The sequence below is a fragment of the Lutra lutra genome, chromosome 8 (genome assembly GCF_902655055.1).
Source record: "Lutra lutra chromosome 8, mLutLut1.2, whole genome shotgun sequence".
In the NCBI taxonomy this organism is placed as follows: Eukaryota; Metazoa; Chordata; class Mammalia; order Carnivora; family Mustelidae; genus Lutra; species Lutra lutra.
Genome location: NC_062285.1, coordinates 22,141,282 through 22,156,558, shown reverse-complemented (window position 1 = coordinate 22,156,558; position 15,277 = coordinate 22,141,282). Strand labels below are relative to the sequence as shown.

At 36.1% G+C, this 15,277-nt stretch overlaps 1 protein-coding gene across 5 annotated transcripts in view; it reads left to right on the top strand.

The window, feature by feature from the left end:
• STAM (signal transducing adaptor molecule) overlaps positions 1 to 15,277 on the top strand; it is a 96,548-nt gene that overhangs the window by 68,524 nt on the left and 12,747 nt on the right. For 4 of the 5 annotated variants that reach the window (XM_047740499.1, XM_047740496.1, XM_047740497.1 and 1 more), the window contains 5 exons: positions 880 to 968; positions 3,023 to 3,110; positions 3,332 to 3,386; positions 3,948 to 4,101; positions 6,291 to 6,466. In XM_047740499.1, the coding sequence (XP_047596455.1) occupies positions 880 to 968; positions 3,023 to 3,110; positions 3,332 to 3,386; positions 3,948 to 4,101; positions 6,291 to 6,466 (562 nt within the window). The remainder of the gene's footprint in view (positions 1 to 879; positions 969 to 3,022; positions 3,111 to 3,331; positions 3,387 to 3,947; positions 4,102 to 6,290; positions 6,467 to 15,277) is intronic. The other variant, XM_047740500.1, reaches the window with a different exon arrangement.

Here is a 15,277-nt window from a genome sequence, read left to right as displayed (position 1 = left end):
TAATATATTTCCTTTCCCTAATTCTGCTCTGTTCCCAAACCCCATTTCATCTTGATTCTTAATATTTTTGTGAGTACTGATTAACCACATTGGTACAAGGATGAGAAATGCAGAAAGGAAGTTCATTCCTTTAAAAAGTCATATGGGCCTCTCAGTGTGTTGGGGGAGATGGTTAATTGCTCTATTAATCATAACCTTGTATTTACTAGTTAATGATATATTGAATAGTTTTTAAGGATTGCTTTGTTAAGCAAGAGAAATATGTGCTTCTGGCCAGTGATTTGCAGATCCCTTCATAACCACATTTTTATTTCAAAGAATAATGTAACTAAAAAATGCAGGCTGATTTCATGGATCACTGCCCATACCACTTGTAAAGTTCACTGACCTGGATGTCACTTTCCTAGTAAAAAGTCTAAGTGGCTTGCCAGAGACCGTATAGCTGACTTTCCATTTCACTACATTGAAATAGCATGGTCTTTCAAATGAGATTTTTCTTTGAAGGGACTGGTAATTTAAAAGAGGACTTATTTTAATTTGTAGAGTTCATTTATGACCTTGTAAAACTTTACTTTTTGTCCCCTGATTTGCTGAACTCTCATATGTAGTAGGTAATTAATCTTTGTTTCAGAAATATACCTCTTATTTTACTGAAGTATCTTTTATGGAAAATGTAAAATCTTAAGATGGAGAAATCTTCACAGGATTCCATAAAATAATGTTCTCTCATTATTACCTAAATATATAGTCTAATTATTCCTTAAATTGAGTCTCTCAGAATGAAGGGAATAAAAGAAGAATCCAAATTCTCTCACAGTTTAAAGTGCTTTAAAATAGAATTTTATTATAAGGAAAAAATAAATATTACATGTTTTATAGTTAAAACGGAGAAGAAGACGGTACAATTTAGTGATGATGTTCAAGTGGAAACAATAGAGCCAGAACCAGAGCAAGCCTTTATTGATGAAGTAAGTGATTTCCTCTGCGAGAGTTGGTATTCAATACTTGGTATTGAAGTTTAAGTGTTGTTATTGTCGTCTTTAAAAAAAAATTGCTTGATTAATGCATGTATTTTATGTTATAAAATTCAAGCAATATAGACAAAGCAAAGATTGTCCTTGAAACTCTCTAGTCTCATTCTATACCTCATCATTAAAAATCCTGCTTAATATTCCATAGAATGGGTTCATATGATTTAATTATTTTGCTATTGGAGTTTGGGTTTTTTGGAGTTTTTTGTATTTTTTTTTAATTATTGCAAATACAATTGTGAAATTTTTAAAAAAGATTTTATTTATTCATTTGACAAAGCAGGAGAGTACAAGAGTACAAGCAGAGGGAACAAGAGGAAGAGGATGAGGGAGAAGCAGGACCCCCTGCTGAGCAGGGAGCCCCATGTGGGGCTCCATCCCTGGGATTATGACCTAAGCCGAAGGCAGACACTTAATGACTGAGCCACCCAGGCGACCCTGTAGTAAAATTTTTTTGGACAAAATATATTTAATAGACTATGTGACTCTTATTTGCAATGATCAGTACTTAATGCTCTGGAAATTACATCGTTTTTAACATTTTAAACTTAGGAAAAATGATGTGTCCTCTTTAAAATATTTGAAGGGATTTTGTAGGTTTTTAGCCTTCTTTGGGAGGAGCCATAAACAGAAAATTTGAAGAGTACTCTTAAAGAAAGAGACTGTCGAAGACTGTGCTGAAAGTCAGGGAATCTGACTGGATCTGGGAAAGTTTTGTTTAGCCAATTTCGTTGCATAAGAAAATGTGTTTAGAGTCAGCCTCGTGGTCTGTATAGATATCTCATTTCTTTGATATTAGACAATTTCAAATAGGGTGTAATATTTTATAAACAAAACAAAAAGTAACCACATGTTAGTTGACTCTCTCATGTTAGCTCCACTTCCCTCCCTTTTTTTCCTTTGCTATAGGCATACTTTTCTGACACATGCCTTCTTTTCTAGGCTACTTAAAATGGAAATTATGAATCTTTTACATTGAAACATAGTGTCTATTTTAAGATATAAAATTCTTTTGACTTTGGAAGAGTTTTTTTTATATACTTGTGTCACTTTTACTGTCCAGTGATTAGTTCATCTCTCAAGGTCTTCTTTGCAGAAACAGTTTTTGTTTTGATTTAAATGACTATATAAAATTGGTAGTCTATTTTACATTTACCTAATGTACCTGTGTTTAGTAACATAACCATGTAAAAACTGTGCATGGAAAAAACTTTGTTATTATTATAGATTATTCTTTGGTACTCAGTATTCTTTGGAGATCAGTATTTTGATTCTTAAAAATGTACATATTAAGTACATATATACTTGTGTAATATATAGGTGTATTTATATAATGATATAGGTATATTTATAAATTTATATACAATTGGTTTTTATAAGGAAAGATTCTGAAATAGATCTGAGTCCTTACTTTGAGATGCCTTCCAGCCTTCTCACATAGGAAAATAGAGAAACCACAAATCTTCTTCCTTTGATGACAGACTGAAATATTGGTGGGAAGAAAATGTAGAATAAAATCTTATGGCCCTACTTAGAAGGGGAAGAGCTGTAATATAGCTGAGCTATGCCTTGCTAAAACAGCTGCTGTATTCACCATGGTGGAGAAGTAATAATGAGTTGTTAGTCATAAGCAATGCCATCTTAAGAGAGAAGTTACCAAGGTTACAGCTGCTCCAAAATGAAATGACAGAGAAATCCACAGCATGACATAACAGATTGAAGAACTCACACGTTGTAAGTTTAAATATGGCTCTATTTCTTCTCATTTAAGAGAGTCTCTGTTAGCAGTTTCAAAAGTAAGTAGGAAGAGCTTTCAAAGCTCTGACTTCACATGGTGCTAAAGAGAACACAGATACTAAATATGTAAAAGCAAAATTGGAGTCTCCATATGAATCACAAAATTTCTCCATCCTTTATCTAATTAATGAAGTGAGACCGTATTGTTGCTTAATGATTTATTGCTTTTTCTATTAACTATTTAATTCCTATAGGACAAAATGGACCAATTGCTACAGATGTTGCAAAGTACAGATCCCAGTGATGATCAACCAGATCTTCCAGAGTTACTTCATCTTGAAGGTAAACTATTTTCCATTAACTTTCCACATAAAAAAATAATCAGAGGTATATCTAGTGTTCTGTTACAGAATAGTTTTATATTTAGATAAAATTGAGAAGGATATAAAAAATATTAACATTTCTACTCCTCTATGACTTCGTTTCACTTATATGAATATCCATGAGAGATTTGCTTCCTTTTACTGTGTTTTCTTACATTTCTTTAAATCTTGTTATCTTAGCAATTTGTCACCAGATGGGACCTCTCATTGATGAAAAGCTGGAAGATATTGATAGGTAAAAGAACATTTGCAATTATCTATATTGTATATCTTCTTCCCTCAAGTTCTGTTTAAGTGCCTACTGGGATAGAGTTGCCTTTTTATTATTTTTTTATTTTAAAGATAGGCCAAAAGAGCCAGTTCTCATTCAGTTATTTTCTACTATAGATATGGGAATTAGAATTAGTCACATCTTCCTATTTTTTTTTTAAGGTGAGCATTTGTTTGACCTTAATTATATTAGTCTTTTAAGAAGAATAATGGTTACCTATTGTAATCATTATAGTGCTATACGTAGCATTACCAAAGCCCACAAATGACCTACCCATCTGTTATTTACTAGGGATACCTAGTTATTTCAAGGTGAAGTCAAGTACAGTAATATGGTGGAGTTCTCCCAGCACAGTACATAAAGCAGTTTTTGTTGCCTTTGAGCTAAAGTACAGGGTATTTTCTGCCATAAGTTTAAATTTTTAGTAATATCTACTTATATTACTTTTTGCTATTTTATGTGCCTTATTTAGAACATCGTATCATTTAAATAGCAATTGTTTGAAATTACTGTGTAATATTTCAGAAAACATTCAGAACTCTCAGAACTTAATGTTAAAGTGATGGAAGCACTTTCACTGTATACAAAGTTAATGAATGAAGATCCAATGTATTCCATGTATGCGAAATTACAGAATCAGCAGTATTACATGCAGTCATCTGGTGTTTCTGGTTCTCAGGTAAGCCTTTAAAAATTCAGGCATATCATTTTATTTTTACTTTTTTAAGATTTTATTTGTTTTAGAACACGTGAGCAGAGGGTGGCACAGAGGGAAAGGGAGAGAAAGAGTCTCAAGCAGACTTCCCGCGGAGCATGGAGCCTCACTTGGGGCTCATTCTCAGACCCCCACAATCAAGACCTGAGCCAAAATCAAGAGTTGGATGCTTACCAACTAAGCTACCCAGGTAGCTCCTCTAATATATCATTTTAAATTCTCAATATATTTGAAATTATTTGGAATAGCTATGTTTTTATAAAAATGTGAAACTTTCTGAAAGTAACCTTAGACTAAAGTTTAAAAGAATTTTTTACTTGATAAATACAATATATAATACACTAATTATTCCAGAATTCTTTTTAAAAAATTGTTTTTCTTCAAGGGTATGCATCAGAATCACTAATCAAGTTAAAAAAAAAAATACAGGTTCCTTAGCCCCACCTGAAACCTAATGAATCAAAACATTCAAGAGTAAGGACAAAACATCTATATATTTCTAAAACTTCATATGTAATTACCTGGTTAAGAACCTCATTTTTTTGTCCGATTATTGCTAAAAAATTAATAACTTTTTCTGGGTATCTGCAGTTTTTGATTTTATAGTAAGTTGTTTTAATCTGAATTTTTCCCTCTTCCTTTAAAAAGATATAGAATGTGGGCACCTGGGTGGCTCAGTGGGTTAAAGCCTCTGCCTTTGGCTCTGGTCATGATCCCAGGGTCCTGGGATCGAGCCCCACATCAGGCTCTCTGCTCAGCAGGGAGCCTGCTTCCCTTCCTCCCTCTCTGCCTGCCTCTCTGCCTACTTGTGATCTCTGTCTGTCAAATAAATAAATAAAATCTTAAAAAAAAAAAGATATAGAATGTAATATAGAGCCCTTTTCCCCCTTAATCACCCTAAGCAACTATTTCAAGAGCACTTTCCCCACAAACTGAGTAAGTTTACTGTCTAGGGAATAATTAGATAGGCATTTTACTTATGCAGAGTGGCACAGATTTTGTGCGAGTTTTGTTTTTTTTTTTTAAATTTCCCCCTTAAATGGCCCACTTCCCCTGAAATGAGTGGCCTGATGCCTGGGACTGAGTAGTCATATTTGAGCAACATGGGGCTAGGTGACAGCTACTCATGTCTCTTGATACCAGTCTGAGAAAAAAACAAAAACTCTTTATTTGCAAAGTACAAAAAACAATGCATTTAGATTGGAATAGCTCTGTTTATAATTAAGACCTTCTGTATTCTGATGTATGGTGAGTCTTAAAAGCTTAAAAGAAGTGCTAAGATGATTGTCTTATCTCCTGATGACTGTGTTACTACTATACTACCTTTACTACTAACTCACCTGGTAGGAGTCTGTCTGACTTACGTAGACAGTGGGGTTCTCTTCAAATATATGAAATGGAAGGATTTAGTGAATACTACAGAAAATTAGAATATTTTGTGTGTTTAAGATTTGGGGCATTTAAGAGGTCAGTCTCTTTAGACTAAAATAAGTATAGTTTTTAGATGCCTGAGTGGTCAAACAATAGCCCAAAGACAAATCCAGCCTCCCACCTGTTTTTGTTTTTGTTTTTTAAATCAACTTTGCTGTAACATTCTCATTCGTTTATACATTGTTTCTGGCTGCTTTCTATAAGGGCAGAGTTCAGAGAGGCCCACAAAGCCTAAAATATTTATTATCTGGACTTTTGTAAGAATGTTTGCTGACCCCTGCTTTTGAAAGTTAGGTTGCTCTGTGTTCACTAAACTGTCATGTAGGAAATACAGATTGTATATGCAGTCTGTGGACATGAAATAGTGAATTCAAAGACACTTCTTAAACATTTTTTGGGATTCCTTTTAGGAAAGTACTTAAAATATCAATATGGAAAGAGAGATGATATTAGTGTAAAGTTTCGAGGTAAGTTCCTTTACTGCTTCTATGTGAGATAAACACAAGTTTAGCTCATGCTTACCTAAGAAAATCATCAGAAGCCCACTTCACTGAAAAGTATTTTTCTTAATGGCTATCAAAAGAAATAACTTTTAAAAAGATTTCAGAGATTTGATTGTTAATTTGCTTTGTAACTGAATGCCTTTACAAAGAAATTTTAGCATACCTTTTAAAGTCTTAGAAAATGTAATTTTTTTTTTTTTTTGTCTTGAACTGTTCTAGGTATATCCAGGGCCTCCCCAAAGTGGTACTTACCTGGTTGCAGGGAGTGCACAGATGAGCCATCTCCAGAGCTACAGTCTTCCCCCAGAGCAACTGTCTTCTCTCAGCCAAGGAGCAGTTCCACCATCTGTAAACCCAGCCCTTCCCAGTCAGCAGACTCAGGCGTCCTTCCCTAAGTAATTTGATTTTTGACTATTGTTTTACTGCTGTTTGGAGTTAGTACTGTTGTAACTCTTAAATGCCTCCATTCACGTGAAACCATAAGAGCTGCATAAGAAAAACCTAGGATAGATGCCATTACCAGTACCAGATGGTCAGCCCTGTTTGTGGTTAGGAGTGGGTTGTACTTGAACCCCTGCATTATTGCATTACAAGCTAGTCTTCTGTCTCACTGAATCACTGAACAGCTCTATTCAAGTCTTGGTTTTGTATTTTTAATATTTCCTATCATTTTTCTTTTTATCAATGTGATATTAGCATATAACATTATATAAGTTGCAGAGGTACATTTTAATTATCTGTATGCACTATAAAGTGATCACCACTAAAAGTATAGTTACATCCATCACCATTCAGTTTACCTTCTTCACCCATTCTACCCAGCCCTTCATCTTGTTCCCCTCTGGTAATCTCCAAGCTGTTTTCTATATGAGTTTGGTTTGGTTTGGTAGTGGTTGGGTTGTTTTAGATTCCACATATGAGGGGAATCATTACAATATTTGTCTTTCTCTATCTGATTTATTTCACTTAGCAGTGCTTTTAAGTTCCATGCATATTGTCTCAAATGATAAAATTTCATTTTTTTTTATACCCAAGTAGTATGTATACACTGCATATATTACTGTACACACACACACACACACATCATACATCTTTATCGATTAATATGTCAGTGGACATTTGGTTATTTCCATTTCTTGGTTATTATAATAATCCTGCGGTGAACATAAGGGTGGATATATCTTTTCAAATCAATATTTTTGTATTCTTTAGATAAATACCTAGAAGAGGAGCAACTGGATCATATAGTCATTCTCTTTTTAATTTTTTGAAAAATCTCCATACTGTTGGCTGCACTGCTTTACATTCCCACCAACAGTATATGATGATTGCCTTTTTTGTACTGCCTCATCAACACTTACTACTTGTCTTTTTGATAGTACCCATCTAATTGGTGTAAGGTGATATCTCATTGTGAATTTTATTTGCATTTCCATGATAATTAATGATTTCAAACATCTTTCCTGTGCTTCTTGGCCATCGTTAGGTCTTTGGAGAAATGTTTACTCATATCATCTTCCCACCTTTTAAATTGGATTGTTTGGTTTCTTGTTGTTGAGTTATATGAACTCTTTATTTTAGATATTAATTCCCCATCAGATATATGATTTGCAAAAAACTTTCTCCTGTTCAGTAGATTGCCTTTTTGTTTTGATGATGGTTTCTTCCACTATGCAGAAGCTGCTTTTTGTTTTGATGTAATCCCATTCATTCATTCATTCATTCAGTTTTGTTTGTTTCTTTCTCTTGCCTATGGTGTTAGGTCCACAGAGATATTGCTAAGACTGATGTGAAAGAGCTTATTACCACCTGTGCTTTCTTCTTGGAAATTTATGGTATCAGGTTTTACATCCAAGTCTTTAATCCATTTTGAATTAATTTTTGTGTATGCTGTAAGCTGGTTGTCCAGTTTCATTCTTTTGCATTTGGCTGTCCAGTATTGCCAGCACCATTTACTGAAGATACTGTCCTTTCTACATTGTATGTTCTTGGCTTATTTGTTGTAAATTAATTGTCTGTATGTGTGTGGGTGTAATTCTGAGCTCTCAGTGATGTCCCACTTATCTGTCTCTTTTTATACTGACACTGTGTGTTTTGATTATTGTAGCTTTATAGTATAGTTTGAAATCAGGGAGCATGATACCTCCAGCTTTGTTGTTCTTTCTCAAGATTGCTTTGGCTATGCAGGATCTTTTTTGATTCCATACAAATTTAGAACTATTTGCTCTAGTTCTGTGAAAAATGACCTTGGAATTTCAATAGAGATTGTAATCAATCTGTAGATTGCTTTGAGTGGTATGGAGACTTAATAACATTAATTCTTCTAATCCATGAGCACAGAATATCTTTCCATTTATTTGTGTAAACTTCAGTTTCTTTCATTAGTATCTTATAGTTTTCAATGTATAGGTCTTTAATCTCCTTGGTTGAATTTCTTTCTAGGTATTTGATGCAGCTGTAAGTGGGATTATTTTCTTTTTTTTTTCTAATTTTTTATTTTTTTGTGAACATTTAATGTATTATTAGCCCCAGGGTAACACATCTGTGAATCACCAGGTTTACACACTTCACTGCACTCACCATAGCCCATACTTTCCCCAATGTCTGTAACCCAGCCACCCTCTCCCTACCCGCCTCCCCCAAGCAACCCTCAGTTTCTTTTGTGAGATTAAGAGTCTCTTATGGTTTGTCTCCCTCCCGATCCTGTCTTGCTTCATTTATTTCTTTCCTGCCCCGCTCAAGCCCTCCATGTAACCTCTCAACTTCCTCATATCAGGAAGATCATATGATCTCTGATTGACTTACTTTGCTAAGCATAATACCCTCTAGTTCTGTCCACGTCATTGCAAATGGAAAGATTTCATTTCTTTTGATGGCTGCATAGTATTCCATTATGTATATATACCACCTCTTCTTTATCCATTCATCCATTGATGGACATATAGGTTCTTTCCTATATGTTCTTTTCTATTGTGGACTTCGCTGCTATAAACATTTGGGTGCACATGCCCCTTCAGATCACTACATTTGTATCTTTATGGTAAATACCCAGTAGTGTGATTGCTGGGTCATAGGGTAGCTCTATTTTCAACTTTTTGAGGAGCCTCCATGCTGTTTTCCAGAATGTTTGCACCAGCTTGTGGCACACTTTTTCATGTGTCCATTGGCCATCTGGATGTCTTCTTTGCAGAAATGTCTGTTCATGTCCTCTGCCCATTTCCTGCTTGGTTTAATTGTTCTTTGGGTGTTGAGTTTGATAAGTTCTTTATAGATCTTTATAGATTTTGGATACTAGCCCTTTATCTGATAGGTCGTTTGCAAATATCTTCTCCCATTCTGTCAGTTGTCTTTTGCAACTGACTTTTTTTTGCAACTGTCTTTTGCAACTATCCCAAATTGACTGTTTCCTTTGCTGTGCAAAAGTTTTTCATCTTGATAAAGTCCCAATAGTTTATATTTGCCCTTGCTTCCCTTGCCTTTGGTGATGTTTCTAGGAAGAAGTTGCTGTGGCTGAGGTCAAAGAGGTTGCTGCCTGTGTTCTCCTCAAGGATTTTGATGGATTCCTTTCTCACATTGAGGTCCTTCATCCATATTGAGTCTGTTTTAGTGTGTGGTGTAAGGAAATGGTCCAGTTTCATTTTTCTGCATGTGGCTGTCCCAATTTTCCCAACACCATTTGTGGAAGAGACTGTCTTTTTTCCATTGGACATCCTTTCTTGCTTTGTCAAAGATTGGTTGACCATAGAGTTGAGGGTCTATTTCTGGACTCTCTATTCTGTTCTATTGAACTATGTGTCTGTTTTTGTCCAGTACCATACTGTCTTGATGATGACAGCTTTGTAATAGAGCGTAAAGTCTTGAATTGTGATGCCACCAACGTTGGCTTTCTTTTTCAACATTTCTCTGGCTATTCGAGGCCTTTTCTGGTTCCATACAAATTTTAGGATTATTTGTTCCATTTCTTTGAAAAAACTTGATGGGATTTTGATAGGGATTGCATTAAACATGTAGACTGCTTTAGGTAGCATAGACATTTTCACAGTATTTGTTCTTCAAATCCATGAGCATGGGACATTTTTCCATTTCTTTGTGTCTTCCTCAATTTCTTTCATGAGTACTTTCTAGTTTTTTGAGTACAGATTCCTTGCTTCTTTGTTTAGGTTTATTCCTAGGTATCTTACGGTTTTGGGTGCAATTGTAAATGGGATAGACTCCTTAATTTCTCTTTCTTCTGTCTTGTTGTTGGTGTATAGAAATGCAACTGATTTCTGTGCATTGATTTTATATCCTGACAATTTACTGAATTCCTGTACAAGTTCTAGCAGATTTGGAGTGGAGTTTTTGGGTTTTCCACATAAAGTACCATATCATCTGCAAAGAGTGATAGTTTGACTTCTTTGCTGATTTGGATGCCTTTAATTTCTTCTTGTTGTCTGATTGCTGAGGCTAGGGCTTCTAGTACTATGTTGAATAGCAGTGGTGATAATGGACATCCCTACTGTGTTCCTGACCTTAGAGGAAAAGCTCTCAGTTTTTCTCCATTGAGAATGATATTCGCTGTGGGTTTTTCGTAGATGGCTTTGATGATATTGATGTATGTACCCTCTATCCCTACACTTTGAAGAGTTTTGATGAAGAAGGATGCTGTACTTTTTCAGATGCTTTTTCTGCATCTATTGAGAATATCATATGGTTCTTGTTCTTTCTTTTATTAATGTATTGTAGCACATTGATTGATTTGCGGATGTTGAACCAACCTGGAAGCCCTGGAATAAATCCCACTTGGTCATGGGGAATAATCGTTTTAATGTACTGTTGGATCGTATTGGCTAGTATTTTGGTGAGAATTTTCGCATCTGTGTTCATCAAGGATATTGGTCTGTAATTGTCTTTTTTGATGGGATCTTTGTCTGGTTTGGGGATCAAGGTAATGCTGCCTCATAAAATGAGTTTGGGATTTTTCCTTCTATTTCCACTTTTTGGAGCAGTTTCAGGAGAATAGGAATTAATTCTTCTTTAAATGTTTGGTAAAATTCCCCTGGGAAGCCGTCTGGCCCTTGGATCTTGGTTGTTGGGAATTTTTTTTTTTTTTTAAAGATTTTATTTATTTATTTGACAGAGAGAGATCACAAGCAGGCAGAGAGGCAGGCGTGGGGGTGGGGGAAGCAGGCTCCCCCCTGAGGAAAAAGCCAGATGTGGGGCTCGATCCCAGGACCCTGAGATCATGACCTGAGCCGAAGGCAGAGACATAGTCCACTGAGCCACCCAGGCGCCCCTGTTGGGAGATTTTTGATGATTGCTTCAGTCTTCTTACTGGTTATGGGTCTGTTCAGGTTTTCTATTTTTTCCTGGTTTAGTTTTGGTAGTTTATATGTCTCTAGGAATGCATCCATTTCTTCCAGATTGTCAAATTGACTGGTGTACAGTTGCTCATAATATGTTCTTTTAATTGTTTGTATTTCTTTGGTGTTGGTTGTGATCTCTTTCATTCATGATTTTATTTATTTGGGTCCTTTCTCTTTTCTTTTTGATATGTCTGGCCAGGGGTTTATCAATCTTATTAATTCTTTCAAAGAACCAGCTCCTAGTTTCATTGATTTGTTCTATTGGTTTTTTTGGTTTCTATTTCATTGATTTCTGCTCTGATCTTTATGATTTCTCTTCTCCTGCTGGGTTTAGGGTTTCTTTGTTGTTCTTTCTCCAGCTCCTTTAGGTGTAGGGTTAGGTTGTGTATTTGAGACCTTGTTTCTTGAGAAAGGCTTGTATCGCTATATAGTTTCCTCTCAGGTCTGCCTTTGCTGTGTCCCACAGGTTTTGAACTGTTGTGTTTTCATTATCATTTGTTTCCCTGAATTTTTTTAATTCTTCTTTAATTTCCTGGTTGACCCATTCATTCTTTAGAAGGATGCTCTTTAGCCTCCCTGTATTTGGGTGCTTTCCAACTTTCCTCTTATGATTGGGTTCTAGCTTCAGAGCATTGTGATCTGAAAATATGCAGGGAATGATCCCAATCTTTTCGTACTGGTTGAGACCTGATTTGTGACCCAGGATGTGATCTACTCTGGAGAATGTTCCATGTGCACTAGAGAAGAATGTATATTCTGTTGCTTTGGGATGGAATGTTCTGAATATATCTGTGGTGTCCATCTGGTCCAGTGTGTCATTTAAGGCCTTTACTTCCATACTGATCTTTTGCTTGGATGACCTGTCCATTTCACTGAGGGGGGTGTTAAAGTCCCCTACTATTATTGTATTATTGTTGATGTGTTTCTTTGATTTTGTTATTGATTGGTTTATATAGTTGGCTGATCCCATGTTAGGGACATAGATATTTAAAATTGTTAGATCTTCTTGTTGGACAGACCCTTTTGAGTATGATATAGTGTCCTTCCTCATCTCTTATTTTAGTCTTTGGCTTAAAATCTAATTTATCTGATATAAGTATTGCCACCCCAGCTATCTTTTGATGTCCTTTAGCATGTTAAATTGTTTTCCACCCCCTCACTTTAAATCTGGAGGTGTCTTTGAGTCTATGATGAGTTTCTTGTAGATAGCATATTGATGGGTTTTGTTTTTTTATCCATTCTGATACCCTGTGTCTTTTGATTTACATTTACATTTATCCCATTTACATTCAGGGTAACTATTGAGAGATATGAATTTAGTGCCATGGTATTACCTGTAAGGTGACTGTTACTGTATATTGTCTCTGTTCCTACTACTTTTAGGCTCTGTCCTTGCTTAGAGGACCCCTTTCAATATTTCCTGTAGAGCTGGTTTTGTGTTTACAAATTCTTTTAGTTTTTGTTTGTCCTGGAAGCTTTTTATCTCTCCTTCTATTTTCAATGATAGCCTAGCTGGATACAATATTCTTGGCTGCATGTGTTTCTCATTTAGTGCTCTGAGTATATCATGCCAGTCCTTTCTGGCCTGCCAGGTCTTTTTGGATAATTCTGCTGCCATTGTAATATTTTTACCATTGTATGTTACAGACTTCTTGTCCTGGCCGGCTTTCAGGATTTTCTCTTTGTCGCTAAGGCTTGTAAGTTTTACTATTAGATGACGGGGTGTGGACGTATTCTTATTGATTTTGAGGGGGGGTTCTCTGCGCCTACTGGATTTTGATGCTTGTTCCCTTTGCCATATTAACGAAATTCTCTACAGTAAATCGCTCCAGTATAACTTCTGCTCCCCTCTCTCTTTCTTCTCCTTCTGGAATTCCAATTATTCTAATGTTGTTTCATCTTATGGTATCACTTATCTCTCGAATTCTCCCCTCGTGGTCTAGTAGTTTTATTTTCTCTCTTTTGCTTAGCTGCTTTATTCTCCATCATTTGGTCTTCTATATCACTAATTCTCTCTTCTGCCTCATTTATCATAGCAGTAAATGCCTCCATTTTTTATTGCACCTCATTAATAGCTTTTGATTTTAGCTTGGTTAGATTTTAGTCATTTCTCCAGATAGAGTTTCTCTAATATCTTCCATGCCTTTTTCAAGCCCAGCTAGCACCTTGAGAATCGTCATTCTGAACGCTAGATCTGACACATTACAAACGTTCGTATTGATTAGGTCCCTAGCCTTAGGTACTGCCCCTTGTTCTTTTTTTTTCCTGGTGAGTTTTTCCGCCATGTCATTTTATCCAGATAAGAATATATGAAGGAGAGAATAAAATACTAAAAGAGTGGCAAAGACCCCAGAAAAATGTCCGTTACCGAAATCAGAAGAGTCCCCAAATTGTGGTGGGAAGAAAGGGGGTAAAAAGAAGTTCAAAAAAGAAATTACAAAAAAGAAAAAAAGGAAAAAAGAAAAAATATATATTAAACCGGTGAATAGAACAGAGCCACCCACTTAATTTTGGGAGTATTTCGGTCTCTTTGAAGAAACTACCTCCCAAAATTTTAAAGAAAGAAAAACTTACACACACACACACACACACACACACACACACAAATAAGGGTATACACGTTGAAGGGATGGAATATTATTGTAAAGATGAAAATTTTTAAAAAATTCTAGAAAAGGAGTTGATAAGATAAATTGGTTGGGAAAAGAAAGAAAAAGAAAGTGGAGAGAATTGCTCAGGCTGGAGACTAGAACAAAGCCTTGTGGTAGATTTAGGGTATATTTTGACCTTTTAGAAGAAGTTGTATCCCAAAATTTTTTAGAAGAGAAAAAAAGTATATAAATAAAATAAATAAAATATATACTATGTGTATACAAAAATTCAAGTTAGATAACAATGAAGGATAAAATATGAGTATAATAATGAAGGTTCAAAAAGATTTTCTTTTTATGAAGGTATTGTTAAGATAAACGAGTTAAAAAACATTAAAAGAGGAAAGGGTAAAAGTTAAAATAAATTTAGAAGAAGGAAAAAAAAGTTTAAAAAGTTAGAATAAGAAAAAAAATTAATTAACTTTGCAAGAGTAAAGAATCATGGGCAGAAAGCCATGAATTCCATACTTTGCTTTCTCCTCCTCTGGAATTCTGGTGTTCTTCTTGTTAAGTGAGCTTGGTCTTGGCAGGATTTCTTGCTGATTTTCTGGGGGAGGAGCCTGTTGTTGTGATTCTCAAGTGTCTTTTTCTGAGCCAGATTGCACAGCCCTTGCCAGGGGCCAGTCTAAGTAATCTGCTCGGGTTTGCTCTCGGGAGCTTTTGTTCCCTGAATGCTTTCCGTAGAGTTCTGGAGGACAGGAATGAAAATGGCGGCCTCCCAGTCTCCAGCCTAGGGGTGCTGAGAGCTCGGGACCCCACTACTCAGTGTGCCTTGGGAGAAGAGTGCACAATCATTCCTGTCTCCCTGGCCTCCGAGCTCATCCAGCCTGTGACTGAGTGTCTCTGTCTCTGGCACTCAGCCCTGCCTGAAGTTTCCAAACCCAGCCGATCCTTGCCACTCTTCCAGGGGGGTTTCCCCGGATCTGCCATTTGTGGGGTCCCTGTTCAAAGAGCAGTGCCTGACTGTGCCATGGATCACAGTTTAAGGTAATCCCGAATTGAGCACTCATTCCTTGGCTCCGTCTCTGAAGCTGGCTTCCGCGCTCTAATACCTGGGAGCTCTGTGATACTCAGACACCCCTAATCCCTCTGTGACCCCGTGGGACCTGAGACCATGCTGTCCCCATGAGGGCTCCACTCCCACTTAGCCTCTGGAGCAATGTCCCTCAGTAGAGCAAACTTTTAAAAGTTCTGATTTTGTGCTCCGTTG